Source organism: Anabrus simplex, chromosome 2, assembly GCF_040414725.1.
Source record: "Anabrus simplex isolate iqAnaSimp1 chromosome 2, ASM4041472v1, whole genome shotgun sequence".
In the NCBI taxonomy this organism is placed as follows: Eukaryota; Metazoa; Arthropoda; class Insecta; order Orthoptera; family Tettigoniidae; genus Anabrus; species Anabrus simplex.
This window is the reverse complement of record NC_090266.1, coordinates 609,401,492-609,425,306: the sequence shown is the minus strand read 5'-3', so window position 1 is coordinate 609,425,306 and position 23,815 is coordinate 609,401,492. Positions and strand designations below refer to the sequence as shown.

At 39.8% G+C, this 23,815-nt stretch overlaps 1 protein-coding gene across 1 annotated transcript in view; it reads left to right on the top strand.

The window, feature by feature from the left end:
* The window catches only part of Lamtor5 (Late endosomal/lysosomal adaptor, MAPK and MTOR activator 5), a 38,537-nt gene extending 15,110 nt beyond the window's left edge, over positions 1-23,427 (top strand). Inside the window, exons 3-4 of the mRNA XM_067139244.2 lie at positions 21,147-21,261; positions 23,119-23,427. Of these exons, the coding sequence (XP_066995345.1) occupies positions 21,147-21,261; positions 23,119-23,182 (179 nt within the window). The 3' untranslated portion in view covers positions 23,183-23,427. The remainder of the gene's footprint in view (positions 1-21,146; positions 21,262-23,118) is intronic.
* Positions 23,428-23,815: the final 388 nt, after the last annotated feature.

The window sequence follows — 23,815 nt, the reverse complement described above, 5'->3', positions numbered from 1 at the left end:
CCGTTGTTTCTTTATCCGATTCCTAGAGCAGAGGTAGTGTGGTTCCAATATCTCCATAACGGTTGGTTTTAGGGCCTTAAAACATAGTTTTCGGGCCCGTAGGGCTTACCAAGTTTTGTTCTTTGCGTTAAGAGGATTAAATTGAGCTTTGTCCCGTCCTTATACGACAAATTCGATATTTTGCCTATATTAGCCTATTATTTTTATATCTACCCCCCGTGCCCCCCACCTCGAATTGTTTTGAAAATAAAATACAGCCCATGTTACTCACTTGCAATGTAGCTTTCTATAGATGAAGTAATTTTTGAAATCAGTTCAGTAGTTTTTGAGTCTATTCGTTACAAACAAACAAATGTTTCCTCTTTATAATATTAGTATAGATATTCTTTTTATTAATTTTTTAAATAATTTTTTTCCTCCATGTTTGTTTCTGCCTTATTAGAAACAAATGAACATCTCAACTCTTTCCCATCAACATCATTCTGTTCATACTTGTTTCAGCTGAGCTGAGTTCTAGAAGATTTTTAGAGTACTGGTATTTTAAGTGCTTCTTCAATGATCCATATTAGAAACAAATGAACGGTAGTTGCTGTTCAACAGCGCATCGGGACGGTTGACTAGTACAGTGCATGCTAATCTAAGTGTCTAACAGTCGAGTGAAGTGTGGTGTGGGATTGTACTAATATATTTCTAAGACTAGTGTGTTGTGCGTAAAATGGCCTCAAACAGTGGAGACGAGGAAGCGCCTGACCCTTCTCAACTAACGGCTGGGAGTGAAGAACAAGTTCGTATGGATGATGACTTAATACCTAATAATTCACAAATATCTAATGACGAGCCTCGAAATCCAGCTGGATCAAGTGATTTCAACCGTTCTGAGTTACCTACTCCCGTTGAACCAGAAAAGTATCCAAACGCACATTATGGCCCATATATCGTGTGCGTGGAATCTATCGCTCAACAAAATCTTGGCCATTTACACCCGATTGTATTGGGACATAAATTTCTTGAACATAACGATAGGAGTGAAATATATACCCGCAAAGGTTGTAATAGACTACAGGTTGAATTCAGATATGCTGTACAAGCAAATGATATTTTGTCACCCTATTCTAACCACTGTAAAGGCTAAAGCTTTCACACCCAATTCTAATATGCTACGTGGTGTTGAGAAAACTATTTCAGATTCAGATATCCTCCAAAACTTAAAATTGACAATACCAGTCAAATCCATGCAACGTTTAAGTCGTCGTGTAACCCACCAAGGACGTACGGAATATGTACCAACGGGATCCATCAAAGTTGTTTTTCGTGGTCACTCATTACCTAAACAAGTGTCATTGTATCATGTATTTATGGAAGTTGAACTGTTTATATTTTCTCCTATTATATGTCAAAAGTAAAGGCATGGGCATAGGGACAAGAATTGTTGAGCCATAACAACAAGATGCAGACACTGCTCACTTTCACATTCCACGGCCGACTGTACAGAAACCTTTAATAAATGTGTTCATTGTCAAGGCCCTCATTCACCGGGCGAGTTGGCCGTGCGCGTAGAGGCGCGCGGCTGTGAGTTTGCATCCGGGAGATAGTAGGTTCGAATCCCACTATCGGCAGCCCTGAAGATGGTTTTCCGTGGTTTCCCATTTTCACACCAGGCAAATGCTGGGGTCGTACCTTAATTAAGGCCACGGCCGCTTCCTTCCAACTCCTAGGCCTTTCCTATCCCATCGTCGCCATAAGACCTATCTTGTGTCGGTGCGACGTAAAGCCCCTAGGAAAAAAAAAAGGCCCCCATTCGACTGGGTCCCCATCATGCCCAGAACAACATCAGACTCAGATCAATCAAATAATGGGCACAGAGAACATATCTTTTAATGAAGCTAAAGCCAAAATACAACCTTAAGCTTATTCTCCTGAGCAACATCCTCAACTTTTTCCCCCACTTATTAGGGACACATCCCCTCCGCCAGTAGAACAGCCTCTGAAGCGCAAATTTACCCAAGTTCTCACACACCAATCTCGATCTATACCTATTCCAGGCTATGACCGAGAAGGTTATCTGAATTTATTGCGAGTCTCTCAGATAACTGTCCCTCAGTCATCTCCCCCTCAACATGCACCAGCCACATCTGCACCTCCCACATTGGGAGCTCGAGCTGTGTCTGAGGGTTCTTCTTGCCCCCCCAACAACCAATAACTTACAATGCCAACGTTTTCATTTACAAAATGAAATTCAACACAAGATTGTTCAACTTACACAACTTATAGGTGATAATCACCTGGTATCATCTGCTATTAACCAGCTGCGCGACAGTGTACAAAATATATTCTCCTTTTATGATCACAATAACACAATGGAACGCCAGGTGCGTACTGTCTAAACAGCATGAATTAAAATTAATTATTGAACAAACGTCTCCCCTTGCGCTACAGGAAACATGGTTTTTTCCGCATCACCACATTCATGTTACAGGATACACCATAGACAGATATGATTGATGGGAATCAGGAGGTGTCGCAATACTCGTGCAAAACAAATTGTCGTATAAACCTTTACATATTACAAATCAGATCCCCAGTACTTTTAATATTGTATTATTTATAGTAATGTACACATTATTAATATGTATTGCCCACCAGATTTATATATTTCTGAATATCAGTGATCGACCTTTTTTCTTCAATTTGATCATGTATCAAAGATACTTCTCCTTGGTGATCTAAATAGCCACCACACGCAGTGGGGTAGTCCCTCAGACACGCCTAAGGGCACCCAACTCATAGATGCAATGCAACATCATGATTTAACTATACTTGATGATTCATCACCCATGCGTTTAACGCCGCCTGGAGCTCTTCCCAGTGCCGTGGACCTCACCCTCTGTCAAAGTTCCATGGTACCAATAACAACTTGGCATACATTAGCAGACACATACACAAGTGACCATTTCCCCATCATCATGTATGGACTGGGAAGTAGTGTTGGCTGCTGAAGGCATGATTCGAAGTAGTGTATCGATTCATTCAAGTGTCCGAGTGAATCGATTTACAGGAACGGCAAGCTCACGGCACACGATTCAGCTTACTCCCAGCGGACAGTGCCGAGTGGCGCACTCACTGAACGTTGACGGGGAGCTGAGCTTGCGCTGCAGTGAGACAGTGAATCGTGGCACATCAAAAGTATCGTGAACGAGCACGGCTCAGTGAAACACAAGATACACACAGCTCCTTATCGGCACACTGGACACTGGCGGAGAGCCGAGCTTCCGCTGCAGCAAGGCATACAGTGAGCCATGGCACATCCAAAGAATCGTGAACGAGCACGGTTCAGTGAGACACAAGATACACACGGCTCCTTGTTGGCACACTGGACACTGGCGGAGAGCCAAGCTTCTGCTGCAGCGAGACATACAGTGAGCCATGGTACACTGAAAGAATCATATGCTATAATGGACTTGCGAGCTCAGGTCATTTGAAAATAATACCCATTTGCATTCACTGTCCTCTTCTTACAGGGAGGTTTAAATAATAGATGGATTTATTTGCAGTGTTAAAAAGGTAGTCAAAATATAATTCTGAAGTAGCTGGTAAGTAGGTAGGCTGTTAGGTTATACAATTTATTAGTTTAATGAATCTTAGTATTATAACTCGGTTGACATTTGACAATTAAACTCTACTCCAGCCTGCCCTATGACTATGAGTCATGCTCATGACCACTCAAAAGTACCTGTTTTATATTGAGAAGAACGGCTCAGTATTCTCTCAGTTCATATGTCACATCGTTGCACAAGACTTCAATCATATGTGGACAGTAAGTGAGCCGACTGATGCAGTAACTTAACCAACAGTACGTTGAATCAGAAAACCAGCGGGCTACTGTACATCTCGGGTAGCCTATACTAAATATGACGATTTAAAAAATCTTCAGCTGATAGAAAAATACATATTTTCAAAAATGACTGAGCGAGTTGGACGTGTGGTTAGTATCGCGTAGCTATGCGCTTGCATTCGGGGATAGTGGGTTTGAATCCTACCGTCGGCAGCCGTTAAGATGGTTTTCCATAGTTTCCTGATTTTCACACCAGGAAATGCTGGGACTGAACCTTATTTCAGGCCATGGTTGCTACCTTCCTAACCCTAGACCTTTCCCACCCTGCGTCGTCAGAATCCTTCGATGTATTAGTGACTAGCATTTTTTTCTAAGAAAGGAATTCATAGTATGAAGACCAGATGGCAGCTGCGAGCACTGAATGCTGTTGTTGCTGTCTTACCAGTACATACTACACAGATGCAGTAGGAGCGGTGACTAATGCGTCGTGAATCGGATCACTGTATCAATTCAGTAACGTGAACAGAATCAAGTGAATCGATTCAGTAAAATGAATCGAATGTCCCATCACTACTGGGAAGACCGAACCTGTCGTTTATTGCCCCCATTGGTACCAGTAACGTCCGATCCCTAAAAAATTTTGACACAGCTACCTTCAGTACTTACATAGAGAAACAACTCGGTTCCATGTCAAATGTTACGTTAACGTATGATTCCCTCCTCAATACACCGTTTGATTATATAAGTATATATCACCCCTTTAATGTAGTCAATACCCCTCCGACATGTCAACCTTGCCGCTTCTGATGGTGGGATAATGAATGCCACCAAATCATACAAAAGCGACGACTATTATTCCAACTGTATCGGAAACATTTAACACCTCACAATTATTACACCTTAAAAAACCATATAGCTTATTCTCGATGAGTCTTTAATGTCAAACGACTAGAAGCTTGGAAAAATTTTATTTCATCTGTAACAACATCCATCCCTGTAATACAGCTGTGGAATGCCATCCGATCTCTAACACGTGCTACACAACATGCAGCATCTGCGGCAATACCACGTAATGTTCTAACATCTTTTCTTACTTCTCTCATGCCTGATTTTATTGTACCTGCTATTGCCTTATCAAATATATTGTCCAGCACCTATTCCTCCACATTAATGCAAACCATTAGACCCAACAAACTGGAAGTTGTCTTACTCAAATCCTCTCATTCTGCCCCCGGACCTGATTATGTAACCTACAGGATGATTCAATTGTTACCTTCGGGTGCTAAAAAAAAAAAAAAAAAAAAAAGTGCTCATTAATTATTATAACATTTTATCCCACACTTGAAACGCCTCCACAATGGAATAACTTTTTCCTTGTACCCGTCCTTAAGCCACATAAGATAGCCTCTTACTTTCATAGCTACCGAGGATTTGTACTAGGATCGTGTTTCCGGAAAACATTCCTTAAAATACTATTACAAAAATCCATGTGGGTGTCCCAAAATATCAATACGCCTTCTTTAAAGGGTGCAGCTCTCAAATTGCTGCAAATACCCTTCTAACAGATATACTTCTAATGCCAATATAATGGTCCGTTATTGGACATTATAAATTTTCCAGCCAACTCATTCTTGGCTGCCTGCGTTTCGCCCTCGTGTGCTAAGTTAGGCTCGTCAGTTGGGACTTAGCACACCACCCAAGACGCAAGGCTAGTGCACACCGCGGAGGCCACTGCATAGGCCACTTGAAGCCACCAGCAGTGCCAATGCACTATGAGAGCTATGTCTCATTTTCAAAAATTGATGCCTGCCTGGCCATCAAATGATGTAGATATTGATTCCCATAGGGAAATTTGCACTTGTCGTTTCTGGCGAAGACACTGCTACAAAGTACTATAGCAACTTTCTTAGACATCAAAGGAGCATAAGACTCTATCCCACTCCACATGTTATGGGATCGCCTCTCTTCAAGTCATCTCCTACACGGCTTTATCCATATTTTATGACACATATCGTACCCTTATAGTTAAATCGTCCCAACATTTCATCTCTAGCTGCCATACCTCACATGGCCTTCCTTAGGGAGATTTTTTCAGTGAGAGTTCTTTTTGCCCTATATATGAGTGATTTTGAAAAATTAATTATACAATTAGCCCGCATACTTGCCTATGCCGATGATTTTGTTGTGTATTTTTCCAATGACAACATGGATACATGTAGGGAATGCATGTCGCGCCTTATGAGCGAAGCAGCCTCGTGGCTAGAATCCCATGGCCTTCAACTCGCAACATCAGTGTGTTCAATTATGATTATCACCCACTGTATAGTTACAATCAATCCCCTCTTGTTTTTTATGAGTATGCTATTCCTGTTTGCACACAACATAAATATCTTGGCTTAACCTTAGACCACAAATTAACTTGGACCCATCATATTCAACATTTACCTCATAAAGCAAATTTATACTTAAACGTGCTAAAAACCGTCACACGTTGCAATTGGGAAATGGATCCTATGACAGCTCTCTCCTTATACAGAGCCACACTTCGATCATATATGAATTATGGTGCTCATATAATTGATATGGCTTCAGTCACTAATTTGCGGCACCTCACTACGCTACAATTTCAAGCCCTTAGAATCTGCCTTGGCGCCCTTCCAACAACTCCAACCAATGCTTTACTTGTAGAATCTGGAGAACCATCATTGAAATTACGTAGACACATGATGACTAAAAAATACCTTTTAAAGAAATTTGCACTTGTCGTTTCTCCACTCGTCCCGAAATTACAACTTCTTTCTGAATACTACACATTGCCATGACACAGTAAGCAAAGAATGCCACTGCTCTACTATGCATACGAGTCTTTACATGGATACACAGAGATTCCCTCTTCAAAACACATATTCCACATTTTCCTTCACTTGCCTCTTTTACATGCCTAATATTATACTTCCAGCCGCTTCAAGTTATTGTCTAACACAATGTAACCAGAGACCTCTAGAACCGATCAAGAAAAAATTATGTTTTACAACCTTTGAAAGTGGTATTGATATATACACAGATGGCTCTAATATACAGCATGGAGTTGGAGCAGCTTTTTATGTCGCTCAAATCCAGGTCTTTAAACAATACCGCTTACCCAACATCTTTTCCATTTATTCTGCAGAACTTTTTGCTATGCGTCAAGCCCTTATTTATATTAAAACACATGCTTTTGCCAAAGCAACCATTTATGCTGATGCAATGAGCATCTTACAATTGCTATCTTCACCCTCCTTATCCTCCAATTGGTATCTTTACATTGTTAAACATTTTATTCATACACTAGATCAATTAGGTGTATACCTAACCTTCGGTTGGGTGCTTGTGCATGCTGGCATCTTCGGAAATGAACAGGCAGATCTTTATGCCACGCAAGCGGCTAGACTTCAAACTCCTCCCCTTCACGTGGCCAAACCCCCACCAGATTACTTTCCACTCTTTAAAGATGCTGCCCATAATGACTGGCAAGCTGAATGGACTAATAATGCAAAAGACAAAGGACGATCTCTTTTATCAACTACAACCCTTTCTTCCTTCAAAACCTTGGTTTATGAAAGGAACTTATTCCCGACGACATATTACCAACATTATACGTTTACGTTTTAATCGTGTACTCTCTCCTCAGTAAAAGTAGATATTTCATCTTACCACTTAGCCTACTAGTGAATGTGGTGACCAAGACGGAGAAGCCAATCATTTATTATTTCAATGTCCCTTACACCATTCTGCCCGAACAAAATTTTTGCGACGACTCGTTACACTTAAATATTTGTTACCAACCAGTGTTTCCTGTTTGCTCTATCACCTGACTCCTTGAGGTAATTGCTACACGTAATACATTTCTTGACTATTCTAATCTCGCTTTATGATCCTCATTAATATTCTTTTTCCAATTCTTTGTGTTGTACGCTCCTGGCTCCCTGTGTGTTTACGATACAATCGTTTGTGTTTACTACTCCACATATTCTGATGTTTCTGTACAAGAAGACATTTCCTTTGTGTTTTTTTTTTTTTTTTTTTTTCATTCTCTGGTATTATCAATTGTATTAATTTTAACTCAAGAGACATTACTGGGCAAATTAATGGATCCTATAAACATCAAGAAGATGAAACAAATGAACATCTCAGCACATTCCCATCAACATCATTGTGTTCACACTTGTTTCAGCTGAGCTGAGTTCTAGAAGATGATATTTTAGTGTTTCACCTGGTCTTCTGTGAGGTGCAGTCTTCCAATTGGAGGAAAGCTGAGAGCTTGCACAGGATATGTGATTGTGATAAGTGTATTTAAAATCTTTTCTTGTCTGTATATATATATATATATTTTTGTTATTCATGTCTTGCCTTTGCTTTGATTTTGACTGATGATGGTCTTTGGTAAGACCAAAACTAGTTTCAACAAATATATGTAACTTTTTTAAAGTTACAACAAATAGTATTGAATAGATGGAAACCTTTAGCTTTTGTTTTACAATACATATTTCAGGTTGTAATGGGCTACGAATGTGCATAATTTCATTCCTAGATAACCCTATATATAATCTTATCTTCAAAGTTACCATTTGTATGCTCCTATATTAGGGTGACATGCGGTTATTTGGTTGGCCGTGAGGCATATTTTTCTTTGTTGTGGCACATTGTAGTCTGTGTTGAGTGGTTTGTTTATGCACCATTCATAGTTTTCCTTGGAGTTTACAGTTGTGTGATAAGAATTGAATTTAAGTTAAATGTATTTCTGTGCTGAGTGAGCCATGGACAGTGGAGCACCGTAGGTCTGTTATAATACTTTCTGAAGAGATGTAACAGTAGCATGTAGCAATAATAGTCCAATTCACATTATTGCCCTTGCCACTAATAATTGAATTTTGATGGTTGCATAAACGGGGCGACAAGTATCAGTGAAATTCCATCATCTGTTGTGCAGAGAAGAGAATGGGCACCGCACTGCACTCTATGAACACCTTACGAGAACACACAATACAGTGCAAAAGCAGATGGTAGCGGTAGTTTTGTGCGATCATTTGAAGTTGAGAAGTCTGGACTCTGTATGAGGGGTGACATACGATATTTTATATGAGCGTCCATCACCCCACAAGGGCTAACATAGTCTTCAACATTTTAAATAGGTTGTAAAGAAAACAAAACAAAACTAAGAAAGTATGGTACTGTCCCCGTGAAAATTGGCGATCTTACGAATATTTTAACAAGTGGAAAGCAAAAATTTTATTGTCTGCTTGAAGCCGCAACACATCACTTGGGAACTTGTGGCGAGCCGTGAACGAGTTTTTTTTGTCGTTCAGAGGGGTGCGATACGTCATCGGCGAGACTGTGCCAAGGTTATAGCAAACCACGTGACTGCCTTCGCACGCGCGACCCAGCTTGTTTCTGGAATAGTCTGCGCAAATTAAAGGAGATCATCAGCCAATTACCGTTCTCGCTGAAGAACACACCTCCCTGGGCTAATTAGATAAAAGGCCTTGCTTCGAGTGAATCGCTCTCTTAATGCTCTTTATGCTTTTCTTAATGCTTGTTCGCTGCGTGAGACATCACATTACCGGACCACGTGGAAGGAAAATTTTCAAGTCAAGTCGACGTCCGTTCTACCAGAATTTAGTCTGATAATTAGTGAATTCTGTGGAATAAAAACACCTAGGAGCCAAGTTAAGTGTGACAGTGTAGACAAGCTGTTTATATTCTGCGTGTGCTTGTGCAAAAATACTTAATTTTGTCATCTTAGTTACAGCTTGTGACCAGCAATCAACGGAAGACGTCTTGGAATTGAACACCTCAAGATGAAGAATTCCGCAATTACCAACATCATTTCATCGAGGGACATCCATTGCAGAGCCTCCATGGAGCTGTAAAAATGTAAGGCGTCTCTGGTAATGGGAAGGAGACTGGCCGGAGTATGCTGAAATAACTGACTGTCGACGGGAATCGAACTCTACAAAAACTTGAGTACCCTTTTAATTTAATTTATCTGTCCTATCTTTTGTACAACTAGAGGTCTTTCTTCTTAAGTCGTAGATCTATCAGTTTGCCGTAGTTAGAAATATTTCATTTTCCTACTTCTTAAGGTGTCGTGGTAGACTAGGTACGTGTGAATGAAATTTTGGAATCTATTAGAGTAGACATGTAGGTTATCTTTGAATGACTTCCCATGCTTAAGGAGCTTAAGTTTAATAGTCACTGACCACACGATAAATCTACTTTCTTTGTAATATTGAAAATTACCGGACGGAAAATTTGCGTGTACATTTTGAGTGAATAGGGTCGAACCTAGTGTCTTTTAAAATCACTTGTTGTTTTTATGATGAAGTCATCTAATTTTACGACATTCCAGGAGAATCAGTAGATGTAATAATCACTTAAATAATAATAATGTTGACTAAAGATCGGGTAAAACAGATGTAAACGCTCGTGAGCCATAAAACTACTGTAGAGTTCCTAAATGTGAGATGGAATGTGCTCTGTTCATGAAGGGTCTGGAATATGGCCTATCCTGAGGGATATTTGTTGCATAATTGAGTAAATGATGAATTAGTGGTGATATTGATTTATTCTTGTGTATTTGGAGCGCAAGATAGATTATAATTAGTGGAGCACGTGTTTGCGAGTGTATTTCGCAGGTAGGAAGTAAAAATAATGCGAGTAAGGCTCACGCTTGCGGTAAATTCAACCTGTAGCCCACATAATGGTAGTGTTTATGGATTTTACTAGAATCTTCCATTATAATCTCATGAATTAGATGAACTTGCGCTGATATGTGAAATATGTTTCTACCAAGTGATTCCCATGACTTCGATCACTAGCCACCATTAATGTAGGAGAATTTCTGTACACGGATTATTTCTGCGAAACATTACGCGTCCCGACCATCGATAAAAATCATAAATAAAATTGCCAAATCAGGATTCGATGTAAATAGTGTGCATAAAAACGTGTTTCCCTAGTGTGAATGTGTGTGTGTAAATGTGTATATTTCTCTTGTGCCATGTTGATTTCATTTAATTTTGATCTGGTCGCGCACTCGCTGTGACGCGGATCACATTCGTCGTTGTGTGTTGCCTTAAGAAATAATTTCATGCCCTTAAGGGAAAGTTTAATTAAATTAAGTCAAGGAAGACTAGGAAGGAATTTAATTTATTTTTTTTAATTAGCGAGATTTAAAAGGAAAGATCATCTCGTTACTTTGTGAAGGCACTTGATTTTTAAACAGAATTTATTTAACTAGCTCATACGTTGGTAATGTAAATTTCTAAAAATCTGAAATACTTTAAGATTAATTTAAATAGAAATGAAATGCAAAGATCAAAGGTAGAAATTTGTCAGCCGCATGATTGCTTTGAAACATTGTGAAAATGAGTCATTAATAATTAATTAAATATCATTACTCTGAAATGCTAATGATGAACATTAGGTAAATGATGCGGTGGAGAATTAATAAGAACACGATCGTGTGACAATGAAACAGGTTAATTGAATAATAATAATAATAATAAAAATAATCAAGATAATAATTAATTAATTTTGAGAGTTTTGGAAACAGTTTTTCTTTGCTACTGAAGTTCATGTTGGTGTCATTGATCAACATTAAATACTGTAAATGACTAATTCAGTTGTGTACATTGAAAAAACCACGTGTTGAGACGACCTTAAATTGGTGGAACTTTGAACACATGTTAATTTATTTAATTCTTTCAGTCAGATGTTTGGTTTAAAAAGGCAAGTGGCCTAATTACTTCTTTGGTTTCATTTACAGCACAGTAGAGCTGGAGATATGAACACGTGTCACTCTAAATCGAGGAAGAAATCCGATATTATGAAAGCTCTGTTATGTAAAAAGGAAAATATCATCAAGAATATTTTGTTATTTGTCTGCTTATGTGAATAAATGTCAGAGTGTTGTTTTAATATTTCTTTTTATCCTGCTTGGTCATCAATCCTTAACAACCCTTAAATGCCTCTAGAAAGTGATAGCCAACGATCGAACGGTCCACCTTGGGATTCCTCGCTCGATGGCTGGGCTTAGCTCGGGAAAAATGGGGGCATTTAAGATGGCTTAATCCAAGCGTGGGGCTCGAGATTGGCTTATCCAAGCTCGAAAATGATCTTGTGCTGTCCAGTGTTTATGACATTGACAAGATCAGATGACCAAGTAAATTAGGCTGACTCTGACACATTTATTCGCCCAAATTCTTGTGGCTAACATAAGCACATGTTAAATGTAACTTGTATGAATATTGTTAAAAACAAATTCTTGCTGGTAATTAGAAATTTGAATTTGCTGCGATGATAATTAATTAAAGTTAGATTCATAATTGCGACCGATATTGGTGAAAATTTGGAACTTTCATGATATCAACAAATCGGTGCCTTCATAAATTTGATGGAGTTCGATTCCCAATATTTCAGTATTCCGATCAGAATCCTTCCAGTACCAGAATAGCCATTTAATGAATAATTGTAACTATGGAGGACTTAAGGCAGATGTTGTTGGCAATGGAGGAGAGGATCAATGCTAACTTAGAACAAAAACTTAGTGGAAATCAGGCAAACTTAGAGAAAAAACTTAGTGAAAATCAGGTGAACTTAGAGAAAGGACTCTTTGAACTCAATAATAGTCAAACTAACTTAGAGAAAGGACTCTTTGAACTCAATAATAGTCAGGTGAATTTAGAGAGAAAACTTAGTGACACTCAGGTACACTTAGAAAAAGGACTTAGTGATCTCAGTGACGCACAAATAAACCTCGAAAAATCTCTCGGGGAAGCTATTGAAGAAAAGTTGACGGACATTAAAAACCAAACTGAAGAAGGTTTAGGAAAAATATGTTCAGATATTAAACTTTTTAACGGCAAGCTAGCCTCAATGCAGAGCGAGCTCGTAATAGTCAAAAATGATTTCGCTACCATGAAAAGGGAGGTAAACGAAAATATTGCCAAGTCTATGGCGGGCATGTCCAATGAATTCAGTGAACGACTGGCGAACGTTCAGCAGGACATATTAACTGGAATCGACAAATACAAGGGCGAAGTTGAACAATCATTCCTGAATATTGAGGAAAAGATTGACACAAATTCAGAGGACCTTAAGGTTACGAAAACGGCTTGGGCGAAGAAATTCATTGGATTAAACGAAAAGCTACAAGTCGAAAAGGGCATTCTCGACAAAATCGAGACATCCCAAGTCGATAGCTCAGAACGGATGGATTATATCCACGAGTCGCTTGAGGATAGTTGGGGCGAAATAAAAGCCATCAAAACCACCCTGATGAATGCCATACACAAGGTCACGACTGAGTCAAAAACTGAAACCGAAGGGATTCGAAAGGAGTACACGGATGGAATCAAGGAGCTTGTACATGAAATGCATCTCCTGAAGATCCAGAACGAGAACACTAGCAAGGTCACCAACTCATTGCTAGAGAAGCAGGCGTTACTGGAGCAACGTGTAACCGGCACGTGTCAGACGTCAACTCCACTTGCAACTGCAGGGACAGGCGCTGCGAATACAATTGACATTTCTTCAGAGCCGACAGTAAACGCGTCTCAAATGAATACAACCGGCCAGACGCAAATAGTAAATATAATTCGTCTTCACGAAGACCAGCCCAAGAAATTCAATAACGTTAGAGGAAACGTGACTCCGAAAGGCTTCATTCGGGAACTGCAGGATTACTTTCGCGATGCGAAAATTCCACCAGAAAGGCAGTTGAGAGTCACCGAAAAATTCCTGGAAGACTCAGTTCATACCTGGTTTGTCGCATTTCGATTTTCGTTTGACGATTTCGAAAGTTTCAAAAAAGCATTCCTGGAGAAGTACTGGAATAGCGACGTCCAATACAACCTTAGGACGGAGTTATACGCCAGAAAATATGCATCATCTACGCCCACGAGATATGCGGACTTCCTATCCAGTCAATTAAGAAAATTAAGGGAACTAGACTCACCACCATCAGAACCTGAGTTGGTCAAGTTGATCACACGACAGTTACCACCAGATGTGCAGAGGATCATGATAGCCTCAAATACACAATCTGCAATCCAGGCTGAGGCGTTATTAAGACAATTAGACATGACGTCCAAGGAACCAGTTCGTCAGGGACGAAACTCGGAACCTCAGATCCATCAGGTAACAACGAATAAGGAGGAAGAATCGAAATCAGTCAACCAAGGGAGAACGTGGAAACGTAACCCTGGAGGGCAAGATTCACCTCGTGATCGATCGCCCGTACGCAGAAATAGACCCATTAGAAACTGGGAATATTCCAGACGTAACGAGAGGAAGCGACCATACTCAGATTACCGAAGGAGCTGGAAACGAAACCAGGACTTCCGCCACTCAAGAGGAAGGAGAGACTGGCGAGAAGAAGAAAAGGAAAAATATCTAAAGGACCTTCAAAACTCAACACAGGAAAACGAACGATGGCGAAGAGCAATCCAAACCCAGGATACCAACCCTGATATCGTGGGGGCGGAAAGCCCTCAATACCAAGAGGCCAAGGCTCGGGGAAGCCAACATAACAACTCGAGTCAGGAGCACAGCCAAGGTGCCATTAAGAAAAGACCTCATCTCCAATGAGAAGAGAGAGAACGAATCCTGAAGGCAAAATCAGCAAACTTTAAGAAGGAAGTGCGATACAGGTCGACGCATGGACTACCGAACACCTACACCACTAGCTGACACCGTGTAACCATCTGTTAAAAGGGAAAAATAAGTTACTGAAGATGGAAATAAAACTTGAGGAACACCCTGTATGGAGAGACTAGGCTACTGGATGCCAGGAGCGGAACGAAGAACTCCGAGTCTCACACTTGTCGCGAGCTCAATTAAGTTATTACCAGGTGATTCAACGGCCAATTTTCCGGAACAATAGTAATGGACACTGTTATGTTATAATTTCATCTACAAACGAAATTATATTCCAACCAAGGGAGAGATGTCCCCGTGAAAATTGGCGATCTTACGAATATTTTAACAAGTGGAAAGCAAAAATTTTATTGTCTGCTTGAAGCCGCAACACATCACTTGGGAACTTGTGGCGAGCCGTGAACGAGTTTTTTTTGTCGTTCAGAGGGGTGCGATACGTCATCGGCGAGACTGTGCCAAGGTTATAGCAAACCACGTGACTGCCTTCGCACGCGCGACCCAGCTTGTTTCTGGAATAGTCTGCGCAAATTAAAGGAGATCATCAGCCAATTACCGTTCTCGCTGAAGAACACACCTCCCTGGGCTAATTAGATAAAAGGCCTTGCTTCGAGTGAATCGCTCTCTTAATGCTCTTTATGCTTTTCTTAATGCTTGTTCGCTGCGTGAGACATCACATTACCGGACCACGTGGAAGGAAAATTTTCAAGTCAAGTCGACGTCCGTTCTACCAGAATTTAGTCTGATAATTAGTGAATTCTGTGGAATAAAAACACCTAGGAGCCAAGTTAAGTGTGACAGTGTAGACGAGCTGTTTATATTCTGCGTGTGCTTGTGCAAAAATACTTAATTTTGTCATCTTAGTTACAGCTTGTGACCAGCAATCAACGGAAGACGTCTTGGAATTGAACACCTCAAGATGAAGAATTCCGCAATTACCAACATCATTTCATCGAGGGACATCCATTGCAGAGCCTCCATGGAGCTGTAAAAATGTAAGGCGTCTCTGGTAATGGGAAGGAGACTGGCCGGAGTATGCTGAAATAACTGACTGTCGACGGGAATCGAACTCTACAAAAACTTGAGTACCCTTTTAATTTAATTTATCTGTCCTATCTTTTGTACAACTAGAGGTCTTTCTTCTTAAGTCGTAGATCTATCAGTTTGCCGTAGTTAGAAATATTTCATTTTCCTACTTCTTAAGGTGTCGTGGTAGACTAGGTACGTGTGAATGAAATTTTGGAATCTATTAGAGTAGACATGTAGGTTATCTTTGAATGACTTCCCATGCTTAAGGAGCTTAAGTTTAATAGTCACTGACCACACGATAAATCTACTTTCTTTGTAATATTGAAAATTACCGGACGGAAAATTTGCGTGTACATTTTGAGTGAATAGGGTCGAACCTAGTGTCTTTTAAAATCACTTGTTGTTTTTATGATGAAGTCATCTAATTTTACGACATTCCAGGAGAATCAGTAGATGTAATAATCACTTAAATAATAATAATGTTGACTAAAGATCGGGTAAAACAGATGTAAACGCTCGTGAGCCATAAAACTACTGTAGAGTTCCTAAATGTGAGATGGAATGTGCTCTGTTCATGAAGGGTCTGGAATATGGCCTATCCTGAGGGATATTTGTTGCATAATTGAGTAAATGATGAATTAGTGGTGATATTGATTTATTCTTGTGTATTTGGAGCGCAAGATAGATTATAATTAGTGGAGCACGTGTTTGCGAGTGTATTTCGCAGGTAGGAAGTAAAAATAATGCGAGTAAGGCTCACGCTTGCGGTAAATTCAACCTGTAGCCCACATAATGGTAGTGTTTATGGATTTTACTAGAATCTTCCATTATAATCTCATGAATTAGATGAACTTGCGCTGATATGTGAAATATGTTTCTACCAAGTGATTCCCATGACTTCGATCACTAGCCACCATTAATGTAGGAGAATTTCTGTACACGGATTATTTCTGCGAAACATTACGCGTCCCGACCATCGATAAAAATCATAAATAAAATTGCCAAATCAGGATTCGATGTAAATAGTGTGCATAAAAACGTGTTTCCCTAGTGTGAATGTGTGTGTGTAAATGTGTATATTTCTCTTGTGCCATGTTGATTTCATTTAATTTTGATCTGGTCGCGCACTCGCTGTGACGCGGATCACATTCGTCGTTGTGTGTTGCCTTAAGAAATAATTTCATGCCCTTAAGGGAAAGTTTAATTAAATTAAGTCAAGGAAGACTAGGAAGGAATTTAATTTATTTTTTTTAATTAGCGAGATTTAAAAGGAAAGATCATCTCGTTACTTTGTGAAGGCACTTGATTTTTAAACAGAATTTATTTAACTAGCTCATACGTTGGTAATGTAAATTTCTAAAAATCTGAAATACTTTAAGATTAATTTAAATAGAAATGAAATGCAAAGATCAAAGGTAGAAATTTGTCAGCCGCATGATTGCTTTGAAACATTGTGAAAATAAGTCATTAATAATTAATTAAATATCATTACTCTGAAATGCTAATGATGAACATTAGGTAAATGATGCGGTGGAGAATTAATAAGAACACGATCGTGTGACAATGAAACAGGTTAATTGAATAATAATAATAATAATAATAAAAATAATCAAGATAATAATTAATTAATTTTGAGAGTTTTGGAAACAGTTTTTCTTTGCTACTGAAGTTCATGTTGGTGCCATTGATCAACATTAAATACTGTAAATGACTAATTCAGTTGTGTACATTGTAAAAACCACGTGTTGAGACGACCTTAAATTGGTGGAACTTTGAACACATGTTAATTTATTTAATTCTTTCAGTCAGATGTTTGGTTTAAAAAGGCAAGTGGCCTAATTACTTCTTTGGTTTCATTTACAGCACAGTAGAGCTGGAGATATGAACACGTGTCACTCTAAATCGAGGAAGAAATCCGATATTATGAAAGCTCTGTTATGTAAAAAGGAAAATATCATCAAGAATATTTTGTTATTTGTCTGCTTATGTGAATAAATGTCAGAGTGTTGTTTTAATATTTCTTTTTATCCTGCTTGGTCATCAATCCTTAACAACCCTTAAATGCCTCTAGAAAGTGATAGCCAACGATCGAACGGTCCACCTTGGGATTCCTCGCTCGATGGCTGGGCTTAGCTCGGGAAAAATGGGGGCAGTACAGAATAAAAATAATTTGTGAAGGAAGCGAAAATAGCAACCAAGTAAATATAAGCAAGGAGTGGATAATGTATTTCAAGGGCTACTAGTGGATAATGAACGGGAAGTGAATAAATCTAAGACTGGTATACTTGGACATATGGAGAACGCTAGGCATGTACTAGACGATCCAATTACCACGGATGAAATATTAGAGACTTTGAAAAAGGGAAAGGTGATTGGAATCACTTATGAATTCTGGAAAGAATAACAATAATGTAAAACTACCACAGATACGAAGAACATGTACCTTTCAACAGGAGGTGCACACACAGACCAGGAGCAGGTATTGTATAGGCTGGAAACTGCGTGCCGCATGACGAGCCTTTTCAATAGCTCGCTTGACAGAGGCGCTGTGGGAGTTGTGATAGTGTACGGTGCTCAGAGGTTCCAGTCCCATGTAAGCATTTCTTATGTTGCTGCCAGTTACCCAGGATGTGGTGAGGTTGCATAAATGATAGCCTCCACAGCCACAGACTGATTTGTTTGGCCCTGTAATGGGCCATACGTATCGTGGCATAGGGTATTGAGCTGGGTTGGACTAGTATGAAGAGGTGATGGTCTGTGGCTAGGGCATAGGTAACCAGTTAGCTATGTCGTACATGTTCCAAGCTCTTACACCACTGTTAGGGCAAAGTGTGCCCTATTGGAACAATAACAACATGCAATGGCAGTTAGGTATGTAGCTGTGTAAACTCCCCTATCTCAAGGCAAGTCATAACACAACACAAAGCTTATTCACTGACTCACGATGTATTCCAGCTACGAGTATGTATAGGTAGATATGTCACTCATCTATGGAGAAACTAAACAGAATGCATACAAGGCATAATGCCTGTAACAAGAACGCTATCCAGATAGGCGACAACCAACAGGCATGACATTTTGGAGTGTGAAAAGACGTCTGCAGGCTACTGTGTCCGGGGAAGGACACAGCCTGCTCGAGATCATCCCGTGACATTTGCTAACAATGAAGAGGTTGTGTTGGATGCTGTCTGGCATTACCCTCACACTAGCACACGGGCCATTCCACAGGAGATGAACATCAGCCGGGTATCTGTATTGTGGATATTGCATACCCAGTGGTTTCACCATACCATCTGCACATATACCAGGAGCTCTAATGGTCATGATTTTGAAGCACAGGTGGTGTTCTGTGAATGTACTCTACAGCATGTGGATACTAATCGTGCCTTTTTAGTGACCATCTTATTTACAAACGATGCATGGTCCCACAACGATCGAACCATTAATTGACGTAAAATGCAAGAATAATACCATTGGGTATGACTGGCAGATTTTCAGGTTCAGTGGGGTGTGAACTTACGGTGTGGCATCATGTGTGATCACCTCATTGGTTCCCATTTCTTTGAGGGACCTCTGACGAGAGAACGCTATCTGCAGTTTCTCCAAGATGATCTACCACATGTGCCACTCCTTGAGCGCTGCAGGATGTGGTTTGAACATCACGGAGCTCCTCCAAATGCGGCAATGGTTGTCTGGAACCATCTCCATGCAACTTATCCTAATAAATGGTTAGGAAGTGGAGGACCTGTCCCCTGGCCCGTCATATCGCCCAAACTTGCGCCCCTGGAGATTTTCCTATGGCACCGTGTTAAACAACTGGTGTATATGCGCAGGAGCCCAGCAAGCCTGGTCATCTTAGACAGCTCATCACTGAGGCATGCCGATCCATTATGCTGGAGATGTAGCAACCAGCCAGACGGTCCTTACAATATCGTGCTCAGCTCTGAATCGACCACGGAGGTCATCAGTTTGAGCAGTTGCTGTGTTAAGAGACGTAGGTAACCGAAATCCTGTCACGTATTTCGTAGCCTCTTCCAACCCAGTTCCATAGCATATGCCACCATACCAATGGTCCTTTTCAGGGCCAAATAAACAAGTCAGCCTGTATGCAACCTTGCTACATCCCTGTTAAGTGGCTGTTAAAAAAAAACATTCTTGCATGGGATTTGAAACTTTGAGCGCCGTCCGCTATCTCAACTCCCACCGTGCCCCTGCCAAGTGAGCTATTGTGAGGCGTGACATGCAGCGCTCAGTTTCGAGCCTATACAATATCTGTTCTTGGTCTCTGTGTGTGTGCACTTCCTGTTTTAAGGTACATGTTCTTCGCATCTGTGGTAGTTTTGCGGGTTCATTCTGGGTACTCGCAATGAATAAATCGTGGCACTCATGATTCCTGCTGGTTTTTAACCTGTAACTACACATCTCGCTATATTATCACGGTTTTGGAAGAGGGACCAATGTATTTCAGAATTGTAGTAAATGCGGCGAGATGCATAGAACGTCGCCATAGGACCTATCTGTGTCGGTGTGACGTAAACCAAATAGAAAAAGAAAAAAAATGCATAAAACTAAATCGCAAGGGGCTTGTGAACCACCCTTATAACACACTGTAAAAATTCCCCATGGTATTGATTTTAGGTTCTTCTGACCACCCAGAATGTCTGAATATAACTGTTGCCAAAGATGTACCGACATCTCACGAACAATTCTATTTCTAGTGGAAAATATGTTAACGTATTAAAAGTGTTAACCTCAACATCCTGAGTTAACACATTATGTCAACTGGTAGACAAAATGGCAACTTACATTTCAAGGCGTGCTCGGTTCGCCCGGAAGGACGTGGGTTCGAATCCCCGTCAGGAAGTCATAAAATTTAAGAAACGAGATTTCCACTTCCGGAGGTGCAAATGACCCTGAGGTTCACTCAGCCTACACCAAAAATGAGTACCAGGTTAATTCCTGGGGGCAAAGGCGGCAGGGCGTAGAGCTAACCACTCTACCCCATCACGTGCCGAGGTTAACAATGGTGGAAGCCTTTACCTTCCACTCCTCCAAGGGCCTTCATGGCCTGTACGGAGGTGACTTTGCTTTTTTATTTCGTTAAATGATAATCAATGGAGACCTGGCTAAGATGCATAAGTTTCTGTAGTCTGTATTTTCTTATATGCTTCACCTTCTTGTTAAATTTCTTTGAGGTTGGTTCCTCTTTAAACAATAATTCACCGAGCTTGATAGCTGCAGTCGCTTAAGTGCAGCCAGTATGCAGTATTCGGGAGATAGTAGGTTCGAACCCCACTGTCGGCAGCCCTGAAAATGGTTTTCCGTGGTTTCCCATTTTCACACCAGGCAAATGCTGGGGCTGTACCTTAACCCCACGGCCACTTCCTTCCCACTCCTAGCCAATCCCTGTCCCATTGTCGCCATAAGACATACCTGTGTCGGTGCAACTAGCAAAAAAAATTAAATAAAAAATAATAATTCCCACTGCCTTACATTTCTTTGTAATTTTTTTTCCTGTCTTGTATGACAAATATTTTAAATTCAGGAATGTACTCTTTAGAGTGAACCTTCGTTTTGTTGATTGTTTCAGCGAAAGGGAAAGTTTCTCCCGCCAGTTCTGGTGTGATTAAGGCCATAGCAGATCAAGTGCTGAAGTTGGAACCAGAGTTAAAACCTCCTGTGATTGTGTTAGAAAGTGAAAACAGGTTGGTCAAATTATTTATTTCATGATTAATTGGAGGAAATATTGATTTAATAATATACTATATTAGTTTCTAGATTTATGCATAGGTCATGTTTTTGTGACTTACAGTGAGTTATCGAATATATCTAGTTTCCCTAGAACCCCATGGCTCAGGTGGCAGCATGCTGGCTCTCACCGCTGGGTTCTGTGGTTCAAATACCGCTCATTCCATATGAAATTTGTGCTGGACAAAGCGGAGGTAGGACAGGTTTTTCTCCTGGTACTCCGATTTTCCCTGTCATCTTTCATTCCAGTAACACACTCCAGTATCATTTCATTTCATCTGTCGGTCATTAATCATTGCCCCAGAGGTGTGCGACAGGCTTCGGCAGCCAGCACAATTCCTACCTTGCTGCTAGATGGGGGCTTAATTCATTCCTTTCCTGACCCGGTCAAATAACTGGAAATAGGCTGTGGAGTTGAATTTTCATCTAATTTTCCTATGTTACGTTCTCTATTTTGATAACCATACGACTACTGAAAGAGACATGAAAGGGAGGGTCCCTTATTGGGTTCAGCAATGTCTTACTAACAAGAAAATTACTGGTGTAAGCAAGTTGACTACATGATACTGGTCATGTAGCTGTAAGCTTGCATTTGGGAGATGGTAGATTTGAGCATGACCATCAACAGCCACATAGATGGTTTTCAGTTTTCATGTCATGCAAATGTTAGAGCTGTACCTTAATTAAGGTCCAGTTCTTATCTACCCAAACGTTGCCAAAAGCTTTCTTGTGTTAGTGCAACACTGAAAAGAAAGGAAAAAAACCAAACCCCATTTCTTAGTGAAGTAAACAGGATCTGTCTCAAGAATATTAATTGTTAGTTGTATATTCATTATCGTGGTTAGCTTCAAGATTCATGCCGTATATGATATTCTGAAATATTGAAGCTAACTGCCTTTTTTGCTGTTCTTCTCCTGAGGGTGATGGATTTTACTGTGTTGTAAATCCAGCCTGTATATGAGCCCTAGCTTGGGAGAAAGATGGGGGAGGATTCGCAAGACATGACCTGCACATGAAATAAGATATTATATCTACATTTTCCAAGAGTTAACACTCTGGAGTAGCAGCTCCCCAATTAATTTCCAGTAACAAGCTAGTTCTTAATGTACTTGTGAAATAATTTTTCTGTAATAGAGTGATGCTGAAATGAGTATCAATGGCAAAACAAAGTAAGTTTGATTTTGGTAGAGCTAAATTGTTTGAGAAGGTAATATTAAGTATGGAGAAAATTTGGAAGCTATTTGGAATGGGAAATCCTTACTAGATTTCTATATTAATACAGAACTAGAAATTGCAGATTCATTCTCATATTACTAGGGCATTCACAGCTATATATGAGCAGATATGTAATTGATTTCAAATTCAGGAAATTCAATTTTATTGTTTATTCTGCCAGATGCTACAGAAACCAAATCTCTGCTGGATAAAGATATAGATGCTGACAAGAAATAAATTAGGAGTCTGTATATATATTCCAAAGAACAGTTTCTTTATCAAGTCATTTACGAGGAGTTATTTTTCTTTCAAATGCAAGCAAGTACTCATCACTCCCATAGTTCATGACATTTGTAGAATTGGAAAGAAACAAGTTTATAAGAGGTTACTAGATTTACTTACTAAAATTCTACCATGAGCCACAAGCATCAATATGACACTGTCTGTACTCTGAGCTTTTATTGCTTTGTCACTGTTTTACTTTACTTTAGTACATTCAGAGAAATGTTCAAGATATTTGTCATATTAAGATGGTTTGATGGAAAAATTAAATGATTTGTGAAAAGAAATTGGAACCTTGTATTTTCTTTCTGTTTCAGGGAATGTTTGATTCAGCAGTGTGGAAACCTTACTGCTGCTATTCATAAAACATTAGCACAGTAAGAAAATTCATAGGAGAGAAATTTTATTTAAAGAAGGTTATGTCTTGCTCCATTTCCCAACTCTCTGGTTAGAGTTACTCTAAATGATGGCAGATTGGCAAGTTGCAAAGAGGAAATAAGGATACAAGAACATTAATTATTGTAGAATGTAAATTATTGTTGTTTATTAGTCAGCAGCTGTTACAAAGGATCTTCTGGGTCACAGAATTGTTGTTGCTGAATAGTATTCATAATTTCCTTAACTGATCATCTTGCATGTTACTTCTTTTCTCCTAGTACAGTAAAACATGTCCTCAGCGGAAACCCAGGGGACCGGAATTTTTCGCTGTATACAGGATTCCGGTTCATAAAGGTGGTTAAAAATAACATAAAAACCGTAAGTGCATACCTCCGTTAGATAATCCAGCAGTATATTTATATGATTTTATGCAGTAGAAGATACATTTACTCTAAATCACTCATTTATATACACTAGTTGATCAGCTCTAAGACAAATCTATTCTAGCTTAGAACCTCATCACTGTGCATAGTACACAATCAAAAAAATTAGGGGAACACATTTTTGAACGGCGTCTCCATACACATTGACGTCCATCACGCTGTATGTTGGGGGAAATCTGGACTCGTCTGTGAA